Source organism: Micromys minutus (assembly GCF_963924665.1).
Source record: "Micromys minutus genome assembly, chromosome: 2".
Taxonomy (NCBI): Eukaryota; Metazoa; Chordata; class Mammalia; order Rodentia; family Muridae; genus Micromys; species Micromys minutus.
Window position 1 is genome coordinate 94718407 of NC_137971.1, and position 15959 is coordinate 94734365.

At 41.8% G+C, this 15959-nt stretch overlaps 1 protein-coding gene across 2 annotated transcripts in view; it reads right to left on the minus strand.

Moving 5' to 3' along the window:
* The window catches only part of C2CD3 (C2 domain containing 3 centriole elongation regulator), an 85705-nt gene that overhangs the window by 66357 nt on the left and 3389 nt on the right, over positions 1–15959 (minus strand). For both annotated transcript variants that reach the window (XR_013974939.1, XM_080912366.1), the window contains exons 3-5: positions 15314–15471; positions 4544–4767; positions 3665–3912 (exon numbers count right to left, since the gene is read on the minus strand). Coding sequence is in view for 1 of the 2 variants with exons in the window: in XM_080912366.1 (XP_080768492.1) it covers positions 3665–3912; positions 4544–4767; positions 15314–15471 (630 nt within the window). In the remaining variant the exon portion in view is untranslated. The remainder of the gene's footprint in view (positions 1–3664; positions 3913–4543; positions 4768–15313; positions 15472–15959) is intronic.

Consider the following 15959-nt stretch of genomic DNA (forward strand, 5'->3'; position numbering starts at 1 on the left):
ATATGAGTTTTAATATTCTTAACCAAGAAACACTGACAACCATGTTAGTCAAACTGTGGAAAGCAGTCATACCTATAATAAGCTAGTCTAAATTTGTTATTTTCATGAATGAGAATGCCAAAATGAAGCCCACGACTCAGTTACATTCCCACAGCAGGATGATGGAAAAGCAGATGATCACACAGCTTCTGATTTTTTTGACAAGTAGAAGCCACCCCATCCCTTATATAGTAACAGCAGCAGCTATAGCAATGGACACTTGAAACCCCTTCTTACGTGTGCCAGGATCACTCTTATTACATTACACGCATCACTGTAGGCCCCTGCAACATCTCTGAGATGACAGGCATGCTGCCCTGTCACACATGACGTCTGTACTGCAAGTGCCAACTTGTCTATGGCTCCACTTTCTGGAATTTCAGTCAAAAATATTGAACGGAAGCTACATATTCCAAGTTTAGTTTGTGCCATTTTAATCCATTCTTCTCTATGCTGAAGCCGAATCACCCCTTATCTAAGGTTGGCCACACTGCATATTCTATCTGCTTCTGAGTCTCACAATTGCTCTTTCATGTCTCAGACTTACCACTGGAATGGTTCAAGAAGGGTGTTTGCTGTGCTACCTACCAATCTGAGTTTGATCCTCAGAACCTACAAGGCTGGAGGACAGAACCAACTCTTCCAAGTTGCTTTCTTCTGACCTTCACACAAGTGCCATAATATATGCGTGCCTGCACTCACAAGCACAAATACATGTAAAAGGAAAATTTAAGTGGGCCTAACCATCTCTACCACAGGTGGTTTTAGTGATAAAATTCTGACTCTAACACCATAACTTTCTTAGAAGGAACTTGTATCCCCCTTTCTTCTTTTTGATGCTTGTGGAGCCTCACATATGCAGTGAAAACATCCCACCATTGAGCTGTGCTTCTGGTTCTCTTCAGTTCGTTTGCTTGTCTGTCTGTCTGTATGTCTCTCCATCTCGGTCTCTCCTCCAGAGTGCTGGGATTAAAGGCATGCTCAACTTTCTACTTTCTTAATGAAGCATAACTTTGCCAATTTCTGCAAAACTAGTGTACTGTCTAGTTTTGTGTCAACTTGACACAAGCTGGAGTTATCACAGAAGAAGGAGCCTCATTTGAAGAAATGCCTCCATGAGATCCAGCTGTAAGGCATTTTTTCAACTAGTGATCAAGGTGGGAGCCCATTGTGGGTAGTGCCATCTCTGGTCTGGTAGACCTGGGTTCTATAAGAAACCAAGCCAAGGGAAGCAAGCCAGTAAGTAACATCCCTCCATGGCCTCTGCATCAGCTCCTGCTTCCTGACCTGCTTGAGTTCCAGTCCTGACTTCCTTTGGTGATGAACAGCAAAGTGGAAGTGTAAGCTGAATAAACCCTTTCCTCCCCAACTTGCTTCTTGGTCATGGTGTTTGTGCAGGAATAGAAACCCTGACTGAGATACAGAGCATCCTCTCCTCTCACCTTCCTTGCTCAATTTACCTCCACTGTTATTGCCACCATCTAACATATATATTTAGTTTATCTTTTTAAAGAAAAACTTAAAACTGCTATATCCCTGACATATAGAAGAGTGCCAGACACTTTGCAGTTGCTATATAAATGCCTATTTAATGGACAAACCAATGCATTCTTCAGTCTGGTATGTAAGTCCATACAAGAGTCCAGGTATAAGATGATCAGGTGCTAAGTGTAGTGAGTAATTTTTTTTCCTTATAAATGGACTCTTTAAATTAAAAGACTAAAATTAATGGCTTATATTCTTAACACACACACATATATAATACACTTATTATTATTATTATTGTGTGTGTGTGTGTGTGTGTTGTACGTGTGTGAGTGCAGGCCCACATATACCATGGTGTATATGCAGAGGTCAGAGGGCAACCTTTAGTAGTTAGTTCTTTCCTTCCACCTTAATGTTGTTTCCAGGGATTGAACTTGGGTCTCCTGGCTTTCATGGGAAGTGCTTTACCCACTGAGCCCTAGCCCTAGAGTATATTTTTAAAAAGATTCCTAAGACACCTCTAATGAAAGACATAAACAACATAACTTAGTGGTAGAGTGTATGTATGCAGAAGACCCTGGGCCAGATTCCCATCACCACAAAAATATAAGACCACATGTCCCTACATATAAAATATGTATCTAAGTTGTTATTTATGAGACATTTTAATAAATGGTATAAATATCTCCTTTGGACTTATTAGTGGGAGTGGACACAAAGTCCTGCTTTGCTCTTACTGTCACAGAAATAACTAAGTTAGCTGCACACCATCCCCTGACCCAGGGTAACAGTGCTGCTTCCATGTGCTTTTCACTGAGGCTTGGACAGTCTTCCACAGGTTAGCTCATGGTCTTTGTTCCCAGCTGATGGCGCTGTTTTGGAAGATTGTGGAACGTGGAAATGGAACCTTGCTGGACAAAATGGAGCACTAGGGCAGCTTTGAACTCTTCTTGCTTTGGCCCCACTTCCTGTCCTGTCCTCTATGTTCTGACGGAGGATCCAGTGTGGTCAGCTGGCTCATGCCTTCCCTGCCCTGATCGACACTATTCTTTCTTAAACCAATATCCAGAACCAACCTTCCTGTCACTTGATCAGAGTGCTGAGAAAGCAGCAGATACATGAGTAAGTGGTTCCCTCCTACCTCTGTGGTGCTCTGTGGCGTTACATCACTACAGGAGAATTTAACTCCAGCTTAAAGCAGTAAGATCACCTGCAGCCCTGGATGTCCTCATAAAGAATAAGTTTTTAGAATTCGAAATGAATTTGGTACCACCCTAGCTGCCTTAAATCGCCTGGGGACAGATAAAGATTAATATTGTAAGAAGAGCTTTGCCCTCATCTCCAAACTTGCACAGGATCTATTTACACATCCCTAGGTGCACATGGGTGAATAACACGTCTCTGAAGGACATCAAAGGAAATAAGCATAGAAAAACAAATATCCTTTCTTCTCATGTATTTGTGGAAGCTTGAAAGTTGATCCCTAAGCAGACAATACAAGAGAGGTTACCATATATGGGAGGATAGGGAGGGAATGACCTGCGGGTACACGCTGATAAGGAGTAACATCTAGAGTTCTATAATGTCATAGGATAACTGCAGTTGACAAATGAGTGTAGCAAAATAGTTGGTAAAGAACAGTGTGTGCGTGCCTGAGCATGTGTGCCTGCAATGGAGGAGGAGGAGCATGCCACCTGAGTGTGTGGAGCTCAGAGGACAACCTCTGAGAGTCACGTCTCTCTTTCACCATGTGGGTCTTGGGGACCAAACAAGAAAGAAGCTGAGCCATCTTACTAGCTCCATAAAGGACATTTGAAACATTCCTAACACAGATGATAAATGTCTGAGATGACTCATGTCAGGAGATATGATCACTACCTACTGTACACACATTCTAAAACATACTGTAGCCCACAAACATGCACCACTGCCACTTACTAATTTAAAGTAAAAACATCTAAGCAGTAATCACTCCACAGTTCTGTAGAGCTGCCTTTACACGAGTCCCTGGTTGGCACCAAGTCTCATACTTTTATTTGGCTATTTAATTCTTAGGGAAGCCTTGTTTCCCTCTGTGGCCTATCTAACAAGCAGAGCAAACCCAATAAATGCAGCAGAGTCTTAGGTAACAGACACATACCTGAAAGAAGGTCCTTTGTAGGGGGGTTGTTTGAAGACAAGATGCATGAGTCACTGTGACTCTTGGGGACTGTACTAATTTGTGGCTGGAACTCAGAACTATTCAGGAAGGACAGCTGCTTCTGTGGGGCTTTTCCTCTCAGAGTTACAGTCTCTACATTCATCCCTTGATTAAGGTTATGCTGTAGTCCACACAAAGAACTCTTTACTGCATTGGAGTCCTCTGCAAAGTACAAGTGGTCCTTTCCCCTGTTAGAAAGAAACAATGCCAACAGCTCACACCCCGTCTTGGGAATACTCCACCTCATCAGAGTTTGGGGGTCAGTGAGAGCCCTGAAGCTGGGGCCTTGGAACAGATGGCTTCTTTTGCAGTGTGACTTTAGATATCTGCTTTTAATCTTATAAAAAAATCTTGACCACAGTTATGGGTTATTCCTTAAGTGATACAAAATAGACATCAGCACACAGGGAAAGGGAGTGTGTGTGTGTGTGTGTGTGTGTGTGTGTGTGTGTGTGTGTGTGTACTCAGACTTTGACATAGTGCAAATGCTTTACAAGTAATTACTTAGGACAAATATCTGTTTCTCATACTTCATTTTGTTTCACTTTCCCTCTTTCCCCTGAAAGACAGCATAGGCAAACGTTTTAGTCACATGTGCACACTGGCTTCTCTGTTAGACTGGTGTTTTGTGACTGCTGTAACTGGGGCATGCTAAGCATGCCTCCTCCCTGAGTCCCAGGACTTGTGTCTTGCTCACTCTGTGCCATCCAGTCCATGGGATCTGACCAGGTTGGCAGTGGGAACTTCAGAGCTATCTGCTGAGAGTGACCCAGAATGAGAAGAGACCGGCAGACGTAGACTTGGAGATGCCATCATTACCTTGGTGTGGTTGACCTGCTGCTGCTGCCTGCTAATTCTTTCCCATCAAATTTGATGGACGGTACCCTGTAAGACTTTGTCGGAACCATAGACTGGCTATTGCTGGATTCAGTAATCTCTCTGAGTTTTCGCTCAGATAAAAGGACATTTTCTGTCACGTCAGTGGCAGGAAGAGGTTTGTAGCTGTTGTAGGTTTCTGACAGAGGCTCCAGGGCAAGTAAGACCTGAAAGAGAATGAAACAGAACAAATTTTCTTCAGCCTCCAGTTACTAACTTTAAGATTTCCCTGTCTGACAGAATTCCTCACAAGAGTAGGACTTGCTTTCTGCCTACCTCAAAATCCTTTCTCACTAGGCTCCCGGGACTCCTCCATCCCTCTGACTGACACAGACCAACTGCCTCTGGTCTCCTCTGAGCACTCTCTGTCACTGCTTCGTGCCTTTGTTTACTCCAGCCCTGACTGTTAATGTCTGGGTAAAGATATCAAGGCCACTGCCTTCCTCCTGTTTCTTCTTACTCTCTACCTGCCCAGCAATACAACCACTGTTTGCTGGATGCTTATCTGTGGGCCAGCAAAGTGCTGTGTCTCTCATTTGATACACGTCAGTGATGACACTACTGCGCCAGGAATTTAGATTAACTATAAGAAAAAAGAAAAGAAAAAGCAGAGGCCGTATGTGGAGGTACACACTGAGCAATGCCCAGCATGTGAAGGGCAGAGGCAGGGGAACTACAATTTCCAAGCCACTATTTAGAGAACGTATTTGTATCTTTTACTTATCACAGTGACAGATTATGCATCCCTTGAAGGCATGAACCATACTCTTCGTTGTTTTACCGATTGGTTAGCATAGTGCCATAGGTATGTCCAACATGACTGAGGTTCTAATAAAGAATGCATTCTTAGTGTTTGCTGCTTGGCACAGAAGAGTCCCCACTGTCCTGTGGGAGGTAAAGATGAGAACTGCTAAGAGGAGAAACTAAGTTTCTGCTGCCTGAGATAAGCTCTTGCATGTAGTCCAGCTTTGTGGGGGACAAATGCAGGGAGATCCATCCTTAGAGCCTAGGCCTTGGGGACAGCAAAACCCGGTCTCAGAAGAAAGACAAAGCTCCCTTAGAACTTCACTCCTGTGCGTTCAAGTACACTATTAAAAACGTTCTTCAGTACCAGTAAAATGTCTCAGTGGTAAAGGCACTTGCTGAGCCTGGGGACCAGAGTTCAATCCCTGGAATCTATGTGAAGGTAGAAAAGAAGTGACTCAGTGGTTCTCAGCAGCTGCCTTCTTCACATACATGCTGTGGTATGTACACACACACACACACACACACACACACACACACACACACACACACACACACACTCCCTATCTCTCTTAAAAAATTTTAAAAAGTTCTTCAGTTCTTTGAAAAGCCAACTGCGGAAAAACCTGTCAGGTAAGTGAAACAAAAATAAAGACTATACCCCAGAAGAAAGAATGTAACAGTACTAAATGGCTTAATTTTCATGAAAGAAACAGGGGAAGTGTTTTAAGCAGCCACAGATAAATAATGAATGACCCAACACAAAAAAGAAAAAAAAATTAGTTTTTTGGACATCGCTTAAAATGTCAATAAATATTTTGTGTAGAAAAACTGCCAACCCATAAACTCAAAAAAAAAAAAAAAAAAAAAAAAAAAAATCAAACCTAAATTTTATTGAGAATACTGGCTATAAACCAAGAAATAGAAAATCCTTCAAAGACATTCATCAAACCTTTCCTACAAAAGCTTTGTACTGGATGAGTACAGTGGCGTCCCCTACAACTTGGTTGTCCAAATGCAAACGTAGGGTGTTTCCTTACTGTTTACCGCTTGCTAAAGACACTGCATTACAGAAGCACAGAAGGGGAATCAAAGTATCCCCGCCCTTAACCTGGTGATTGGCCAGTGGGGTTTGCTTTCCCCTAGGGAGAATTAGTAACAACCAGTAAGTCTGCTGTGACATTGGATAGTAGACAAAGGCTCAAAACAAAACAAAACCAAACCAAACCTTGAATTTTCCTCAGCATCTTACAATCAAACTTAGGGCTGTCCTAACTCATCTGTCTGTATTTACTGATACCAGCTCTATGCCAACTGCCTGGGGGCAGACATGACTGAAATACTCTGTCCAGAAGATTATGGACCTTATAGTGGGGATATAAATAATCTAAAAACCAAATGTTACTCTCAGGTAATGTGCACTGGGTGATGTGGGAACACTAGGAAGGCGGCTGCGCCTGAGGACAAGGTGAGGAATGGCTGGAGCAGAACACAAATGCCTCAGTTCAAAGTACTAGCCATACAGAAGCCAGATGAAGCCGAGGTAAATAAAACATTGCAGACTAAGGAAAAACATCTAACTCTGGACACATTAGAAAGATTAAGCTGTCAACTGGTTGCCGCTGGGCTTAATTCCTAAGCCCCTGCTTCTGTTTCTCACACATCCCTCATTCATCTTTACCTCTTCTCTGCCCATTTCACTAGGCCCCTCCCCGGTTAAGGTTCACCCTGTTCATCTCTCTGCCAGTGTCTGTCTGTCTGCCTGCCTGTCCCTCAAGCTGGGTTCTCATGCACTCTAAGCACATAGTATATTCCTAACAAGATTTTCCATGTTATGTAAACTATTTTACTTTTTAGATTGGAGATTCCTCCCTTAAAATGTCTTTATGTTCCCAAAGTTTTCTCCAATGCAAACAATTTTCATCTGTCAGGCTAAGGGAACTAACACTCTACCATCTAAATATATCACCTTCTTCTGAAGCCCACACCATCCACACACCATAAATACACCATATGCGGCTCCCATGCATAATGATAAGGATGCTCATCTGCCTTCTAGCAATGACTCAGGGCCTCTTAGGTACTAAGTTGCCTACAGTTTTCTACTTATGTCTGTGGTATCTAATGTCCAATTTTCAGAATTATGCTAGGCAACATAGCATTTAAAAAGGATTAATCAATGCTTCGAAATTTATATTTCTTACAAAAATTGGTATCCCTGGTTTCTCTTGAAAAATGAGAAGATCCAGCAATGCCAAGTCCTGGTTCTCACATGGCAAAAATGAGCTGGAACAGACCAGTGACTTGGTCAGGACATGCACCCAGTTGCATAGCATATCAGTGTGAGGCAAGGTGGTACCCACTCTTTGTTGCTACATCTGGCCTATTATTATTTCGATTTCCTATAGTAAAACATTAATTTTATAACTGTAGTTTTATGACTTTTTCACATATGTATACATACATGTAATCAGCACAATCATGGAAGTTCCATCATCCTCCAAAATCATGTTATCCTTTCACAGTTACGCCTCCTCACTGCGAACCACTACTATCCGCTCATGACAAAGGCCATGGTCCAGTGTGTAAACTTTGGAGATTCTTTGGAGACTTACAGTGGTGTTGCAAGTGTTCATGCTTTTTACTGACTTAACATCATGACTGATGTCTTATCACACTGGTTACTTCGTAAACACTGAAGCAGCTCTGCATTCCTGCGGTAAGCTCTTGAGGATAAGACTGTTCTTCCTATACAATGCTGGCCCCAGTTTACTGGTATTTTTCTGGGGTATTTTTTTGAAGTTTAGGTTCATGAGAAATACTGTTCTATTTCCTGTCTCTGGTTTTGGTATCAAAGTGTTACATGCCTCAGAATAGTGCTTTCTCCTCTTTGATTTTTCTGGAACAGACAGTAAAATTGATGGATGATATTTTTTTCTTTCCCTAATCTGAAGAATTTGCTAATAAGGTCATGTAGACCTAGAGACTCCTCTTTTGGCAGATCTGAAACTACAAATCCAACTTTTACAAATGGCCTCTGGGCTGCTCATGCCACTTGTTTTTCAGGGGGTTCTTGTAGTTCAGCTCGGAGGAATTGGGCCATTTCACTTAAGCTGTCTAATCTCACCATGGAGGCTTGTTGTGCCATTCTTTCAATGTCTGTGAGTTCTGTAATCTGATGCCTTTCTTATAGCAGAGCAAGACAAAAGTGGAGGGCTTCCTGCTAAAACGAGTATATACTCATCGCACTCAGTGATGGTTTTCATAATGCTATTTAAAAAGAATCTGTGGGCTTTGTGCATGTGTGAGTACAGGTGTGGGTATGCCATGGTGCTGTGTCAAAGTCAGATGGTTAGCTGCAAGCATCCTCATCTGTATCTATATGACTCTGGGAGAGCCTCAGAGGAGACATCCCTATCTGGTTCCTGTCAGTAAGCACTTCTTGGCATCAGCAATAGTGCTTGGGTTTGGTGGCTGCATATAGAGTGGTTCTCCAGGTGAGGTAGTCTCTGGATAATCTTTTCTTCAATCCCTGCTCCTCTATTTGACCTCCCTGAATGTTTCGTTCTCCCCTCTAAGAAGGACTGCGGCATCCATATTCTGGTCTTCCTTCTTTTTGAACTTCATAAGTTCTGTGGATGGTTTCTTGGGTATCTGAGCTTTTTGGGCTAGTATCTGCTTATAAATGAGTACATACCGTGAGTGCTCTTTTGTGACTGCGTTACATCACTCAGGATATTAGCTTCAAGTTCCATCCATTTGCCTAAGAATTTCATGAACTTGTTTTTAATAGCTGAGTAGTACTCCATTGTGTATACGTACTACAATTTCGTTATCCATTCCTCTGTTGGAGGACATCTGGGTTCTTTCCAGCTTCTGGCTATTATAAATAAGGCTGCTATGAACATTGTTGAGCATGTGTCCTTGTTAGATGTTGGAGCTACTTTTGGGTATATGTCCAGGAGTGGTATAGCTGGGTAAGAGTTCTATATCTTGATTCACAAGTAGTAGGAGTTGGTGTGCCACACCAGGCAAACCTATAAGACCTCAAAGCCTGTCCCCAGTGACAGATTTCCTCCAACAAGGCCACACCTTCTATTAGTGCCATTTGCTATGGGCCAAGCCTTCACATACATGAGTCTATGGGGGACATTCCTATTTAAACCACCACAAATGGTTTATCTAGTTTATCTAGTAAATATGAAAATTAGTTTGGTAACCAAGTTCTCTTTGTCCACATCTAATTGCTTGTTATTAAGCTTATGTGTACATGTGTGTCCAGGCACAACAACTGTCTGTGACAGCAACGTGGAAGCCAAGACTGAGCTAGAGATGTTTTCTTTTTAAAAACCATATTCTTTTGAGACAAAGCAATCACTGAACCTGGTTCTCTCCAGTTCAGCAAGACTGGCTGAAATCTGCCTGTTTTTCCATCCCACTGCTAGGGTTACACGTGTCTGCAGCCATGTTTGGCTCTTTACATGGGTTCTGGGAATCCAAACGAGTCCTCATGTGTGTACAGCAAACACTTTACTGAGCCATCTTTGCAGTGCGTCTTCCCCATTGTCTCCTGTACCCTCCTCTGTGCCTGCATCTTCTCTGTTCTGTCTCCTGTACCCTCCCCTCTGCAGTGTGTCTTCTCTGTTCTGTCTCCTGTACCCTCCCCTCTGCAGTGTGTCTTCTCTGTTCTGTCTCCTGTACCCTCCCCTCTGCAGTGTGTCTTCTCTGTTCTGTCTCCTGTACCTTCCCCTCTGCAGTGTGTCTTCCCCATTGTCTCCTGTACCCTCCTCTGTGCCTGCATCTTCTCTGTTCTGTCTCCTGTACTCACCCCTCTGCAGTGTGTCTTCCCCATTGTCTCCTGTACCCTCCTCTGTGCCTGCATCTTCTCTGTTCTGTCTCCTGTACTCTCCCCTCTGCAGTGTGTCTTCTCTGTTCTGTCTCCTGTACTCTCCCCTCTGTAGTGCGTCTTCCCCACTATCTCCTGTACCCTCCCTCCCCTCTGCAGTGCGTCTTCCCCGTTCTGTCTACTGTATCCTCCTTTACTGTCACTTATCTGGGAAAGGGAAAATTTAAATATACTTTAAAAAAGTTATTAATCTTAATTTTTTCTTTTGAATTGATATGTATGGCTATGTGCATGTGCATGCAGGTGCCCGAGGAGGTCAGAGGAGTTGGAGCTCCTGGATCTAGAGCTATAGGCAGTTGTGAGCTGCCCAACATGGGTGCTGGGAACTGAACTATAGTCCTTTGGAAAAACAGCAAGTACCTTTAACCACTAAACCAGCACATCCAGCTCTGTAAAAAAAAAGGAAATTTAAGTTGTTGTTTAACCTTTACTGTAAATGCTCCTTATTTCCAAACTCCTTATCTTTCAGAATCTGAATTGTCTTAATCGTCTATTAAAAACAACTCAACAATCCAATGACCTTTAAATTTAAAAATACATTTCTTATTATGTAAATTAAATTTAAATATGACCAAAATTAGTACAGCTACTTTGGAAAACTCTGGTAGTTCCTCAAAAAGTTAAACCGAGTGCCATATCACCCACCAATTCTACTCCTACGCATGTGCCCAAGGGAACTGAAAGCACATGTTCATAAAAGAACTTAAACAGAGATGTTCACAAAGCCAATAGTCCCAAATACCGGTTCACTTACCAACAAAATGAGGTCTACAATGCAACTGAATGTTTCATGCACAAGAAGGAATATACACTAACCTTAAAAACTTTATGCTAAGTGAGAGAAGCCAGTTTCAAAAGAGCCCACAATATTCTATATATTTGAAACATGAGGAATAGGCAATATAAAGACAGAAAGTGAACAAACATGCTAGGGGTTGGGGATGGGGAATCAAAGAATGGTAAGATAATGGATACAGTATTAGTTTTTGGAATGAAAGAAATGTCCTGGAATTGGAAAGTAGTAAAGTTTATATAATTTCAGGAATATATTTTTAAAAATCTGAATTGTATACTTTTGAATTTGGTTTGTGAGAATTTTGAGTATTTTTGCATCAATGTTTGTTGCAGTAAATATTAAAATGAAGGCTAACTTTTTACCTGCCCCGTGGCCTCACTCCGCTGACGCCACTCCAGTGTAGAGCGGAGCATACACATTTGGTTCCCACACTAGAGCAGCGCACGTGGGGCAGGTAAAAGGTTAGCCCTCATTTTAATATTTACTGCAACATATGTTCATGAGGGATATTGGTCTGAAGTCCTCTTTCTTTGTTGGGTCTTTGTGTGGCTTAGGTATTGTGGCTTCATAGAAGGAACTGGGTGGTAGTGCCCCCTCTGTTTCTATTTTGTGGAGTAGTTTGGAGAGTATTGGTATTAGGTCTTCTAAGGAGGTCTGATAGAATTCTGCACTAAACCCATCTGGTCCTGGGCTTTTTTTGGTTGGAAGCCTTTTGATGTCTGCTTCTACCTCTTTATGGGCTATGAGACTGTTTAGATGGTTTATCTGATCCTGATTTAACTTTGGTACCTGGTATCTGTCTAAAAATTGTCCATTTTATCCAGATTTTCCAGTTTTGTTGAATATAGGCTTTTTTAGTAGGAGCAGATGATTTTTTGAATTTCCTCAGTTTCTGTTCTCATGTCTCCCTTTTCATTTCGGATTTTGTTAATTTGGATACTGTCTCTGTGCCCTCTGGTTAGTCTGGCTAAGGCTATATCTATCTTGTTGATTTTCTCAAAGAACCAACTCCCGCTTTTGCTGATTCTTTGTATAGTTCTTTTGGTTTCGACTTGGTTGATTCCTGCCCTGAGTTTGATTATTTCCTGCCATCTACTCCCCTTGAGTGTATTTGCTTCTTTTTGTTCCAGAGCTTTTAGGTGAGCTGTCAAGCTGCTAGTGTATGCTCTCTCCAGTTTCTTTTTGGAGGCACTCAGAGCTATGAGTTTCCCTCTTAGCACTGCTTTCACTGTGTCCCATAAGTTTGGGTATATTGTGTTTTCATTTTCATTAAATTCTAAAAATTCTTTATTTCTTTTCTTTCTTTTTTCCTTCCTTCCTTTCTTTCATTACCAAGCTATCATTGAGTAGAGCACTGTTCAGCTTCCATGTGTATGTGGGCTTCCTGTTGTTTTGTTGTTACTAAAGACCAGCCTTAGTCCATGGTGATCTGATAGGATGCGTGGGATTATTTTAATCTTCTTGTACCTGTTGAGGCATGTTTTGTGACTGATTATAAGGTCAATTTCGGAGAAAGTACCATGAGGTGCCGAGAAGAAGGTATATTCTTTTGTTTTAGGACGAAATGTTCTATAGGTATGTTAAATCCATTTGGTTCATAACTTCTGTTAGTTTCACTGTGTCTCTGTTCAGGTTCTGTTTCCATGATCTGTCCATTGATGAGAATGGGATGCTGAAGCCTCCCACTATTACTGTGTGTGGTACAATATATGCTTTGAGCTTTAGTAAAGTTTCTTTTATGAATGTGGGTGCCCTTGCATTTGAAATATAGATGTTCAGAAATGAGAGTTCATCTTGGTAGATTTTTCCTTTGATGTGTATGAAGTGTCCTTCCTTATCTTTTCTTGATGACTTTTGGTTGAAAAATCTATTTTATTCAGTATTAGAATGGCTATTCCAACTTGTTTCTTGGGACCATTTGCTTGAAAAATTGTTTTCCAGCCTTTTACTCTGAAGTGTCTGTCTTTGTTGTTAAGATGTGTTTCTTGTATGCAGCAAAATGCTGGGTCATGTTATGTATCCAGTCTGTTACCCTATGTCTTTTATTGGGGAACTGAGTCCACTGCTATTAAGAGATATTAAGTAAAAGTGATTGTTGCTTCCTATTATTTTTGTTCTTAGAGGTGGAATTATGTTTTTGTGGCTAACTTCTTTTGGGTGTGTTGAGAGATTACTTTCTTGCTTTTCTTAAGGTGTAATTTTCCTCCTTGTGGTGGAGTTTTCCATCTCTTATCCTTTATAGGGCTGAATTTGTGGAAAGATATTGTGTAAATTTGTTTTTGTCATGGAATATCTTGGTTTCTCCATCTATGTTAATTGAGAGATATCAAAACAATCATCCATCATGGTCAAGTAAGTTTCATCCCAGGGATGCAGGGTGGTTCAATATACAAAAATTTATCAGTGCAATCCACTATATAAACAAACTAAAAAAAAACCAAAAAAATCAAAAAACCCCACATGATTACCTCATTAGATGCTGAGAAAGCATTTGACAAAATTCAACACCCTGTCATGTTAAAAGTCTTAGAAAGATCAGGAATTAAAAGCTCATACCTAAACATAGTAAAGTCCTGGAGCTCACTTTGAAGACCAGGTTGGTCTTGAACTCAGAGATCTACTTGTCTCTGCAGAAGGGCTAAGATTAAAGGCATATGCTACAGCCTGGCTTTTTTTTTTTTTTTAAACAGGCAGAACAGATGGATTTTTCAAAGTGACATCTTTCAGACACTTGGTAGTTGAATCTCTTGATTTGCATGATTTTGCATGGTTTACTGGGTCAAGAGGGTAGGAACCATTTTTATAGGTCATCTTAGGCCGATTTCAGTAAGAAGTGTGAGGGCTCCTAGGAGAATTCATTCACCGCTTAAATTTGTTAAAAAGTGAAAATTAAGTGTTTACTCTGAAGCTTGGAAGAATCCCCTCAGAAAGGAATCCTATAGTCCTCCACATGGAGCTGGGGATGGTTCTGTGCACTGTGTATTCGGATGCTAAATGTTAATTCCAGAGGTCTGGTTGCAGTCTAGATGTTAGCACTGTCATATTTGGTGCGTTACCTGTCTCAATCGAGTGTAGAAATTCTTTCCATCACCTTTGACTGGTTAATAAATAACTGATTCCGCCTACAGCTGGGCAGAAGAGGGCAGGACTTCTGATCCCAATCAGGGGGTCCCAAGCAAAAAGAGAGACAAGAAGAGGAAGAGATGGACCAGCAGGATTCACCTTGAGGTCACGATGCGAAAGCAGCCAGGAGGACATAAATGAACCAGAGCAAGCCAGGGTGAAACTCAGATACAAGTAATGGGGTTTATAGCTGGGAAGTAATGTAGGCCAGCACAGCCAGATCAGAATACCTCAGAACCTGCCCAGCCTATTAATAAAAATAAGGTCTCTGTTGTCTATTTGGGAACAAAGCAGGCATAGAAAAGTCCCAAGAATTACATGAACCCAACATCCCCTGCATACCTACAGTATATGTATCATACTGTGTTCTAGGAAACTACAGGAGACAACCAATCCTTATCTCTGTTTTAGTGACACATAAAAGTGAATCAAAAATACAAGTCAGATCAGTAAGTGACAGTATCAAAGATAGCACTTACATGAGCCAAACAAATGCTTCTTGGCACTGTAATAGGAACCGAGGGAAAGGAGAACATAGTCTCATCCTTTAGGGATTGACTCTAAATGGGAGTCCCGCCAATAAACAAGTCTGGACACCGCACTAGGACAATGAAACCATCATGCAGAAAACAGAGCAGCAGACAGTGTAAAAGCAACCTGGATGCTAGATTCAGAGAAGGGGGAGCAAGGGTTTTTTTTTGGGTAAAGAATGAGTAAGTCACAAGGTAGGACTTTGCATGAGACATGGAAATCATGGACCTATCCCCTCTAGAAGACTCATTTTTCGAAGCTGTCACTGGTTGGTCAGACACGAGACACGCCCCATAAGCTCCTGTGTTTGAATACTTCATCCTCAGGAGGCGGGAATGTTGTAGAAAGTTGTGGAACCTTTAGGAGGTGGGGTCTAGTGAAAGACTTGAGGAACTTGGAGAGGGGATTGAAGTTTATAGGTCTCTGTCCTCTTTGCTTTCTGACCTTCCCAAGTGTGAGCAAGCAGCCTCAAGCTCTGATGCACGTCTTCCCCACAAGTGACTGAATCCTCAGAGCAGGAGTCAAAATAAACGCTTACGCTGCTACCTAGCAGGTATTTGGTCAGAGTAATGAAAAAGTGGTAACAGGGCAGTAAAGAATTAGAACATTTTACCTGAAGTTCTCCAAGTTTCTTAGATGCTGGTGAAACAATGGTAAAAAACCCATCGATTTGACGGGTTGGAGACAGCTGGGCGAGTCCACTGATCTGAACTCTGCCGACTGGAAGATGATCAGATTTGGTGATTACTTCCAACACCAGCACGGCCATATCTAATCAGAAACAAGTACAACACATTCAGATAGCTTCCACTCTTGTGTTTTTTAGAAGCAAGCTAAAGGGCATAAAATGAAAAAGTAAACTTGCAGGAAACAAGGCACTTACTTACTATACCATATGAGGAAGGAGTGAGCCCAACGCTGAAAGAATAACTAGTTTAGTTCAGGTTAGAAACTAACAACAAACGCTGTATATTAAAGGGGCAGACGGACTACTGAGCATGCTCAGCCTATGGTGGGAAAATCAACTTCCAAAGGCTAGGGAAGATGGCCTTGTAGGTAAACTGCATATTTTGCAAGCTCAAGGGTCTGAGTCCATTCCTGGAATCCTTGTAAAAAAGTCACGCAAGGTGGCAGCACTTGGCAAGCCCAGCTCCGAGGAAGTGGAGACAGGCAGATGCCTGGAGTTTGCAGGCCAGTCAACCTAGCCAGTGCTACCACAGTGAAACCTGGGACACACACACACCAGACCCTAAGGAACA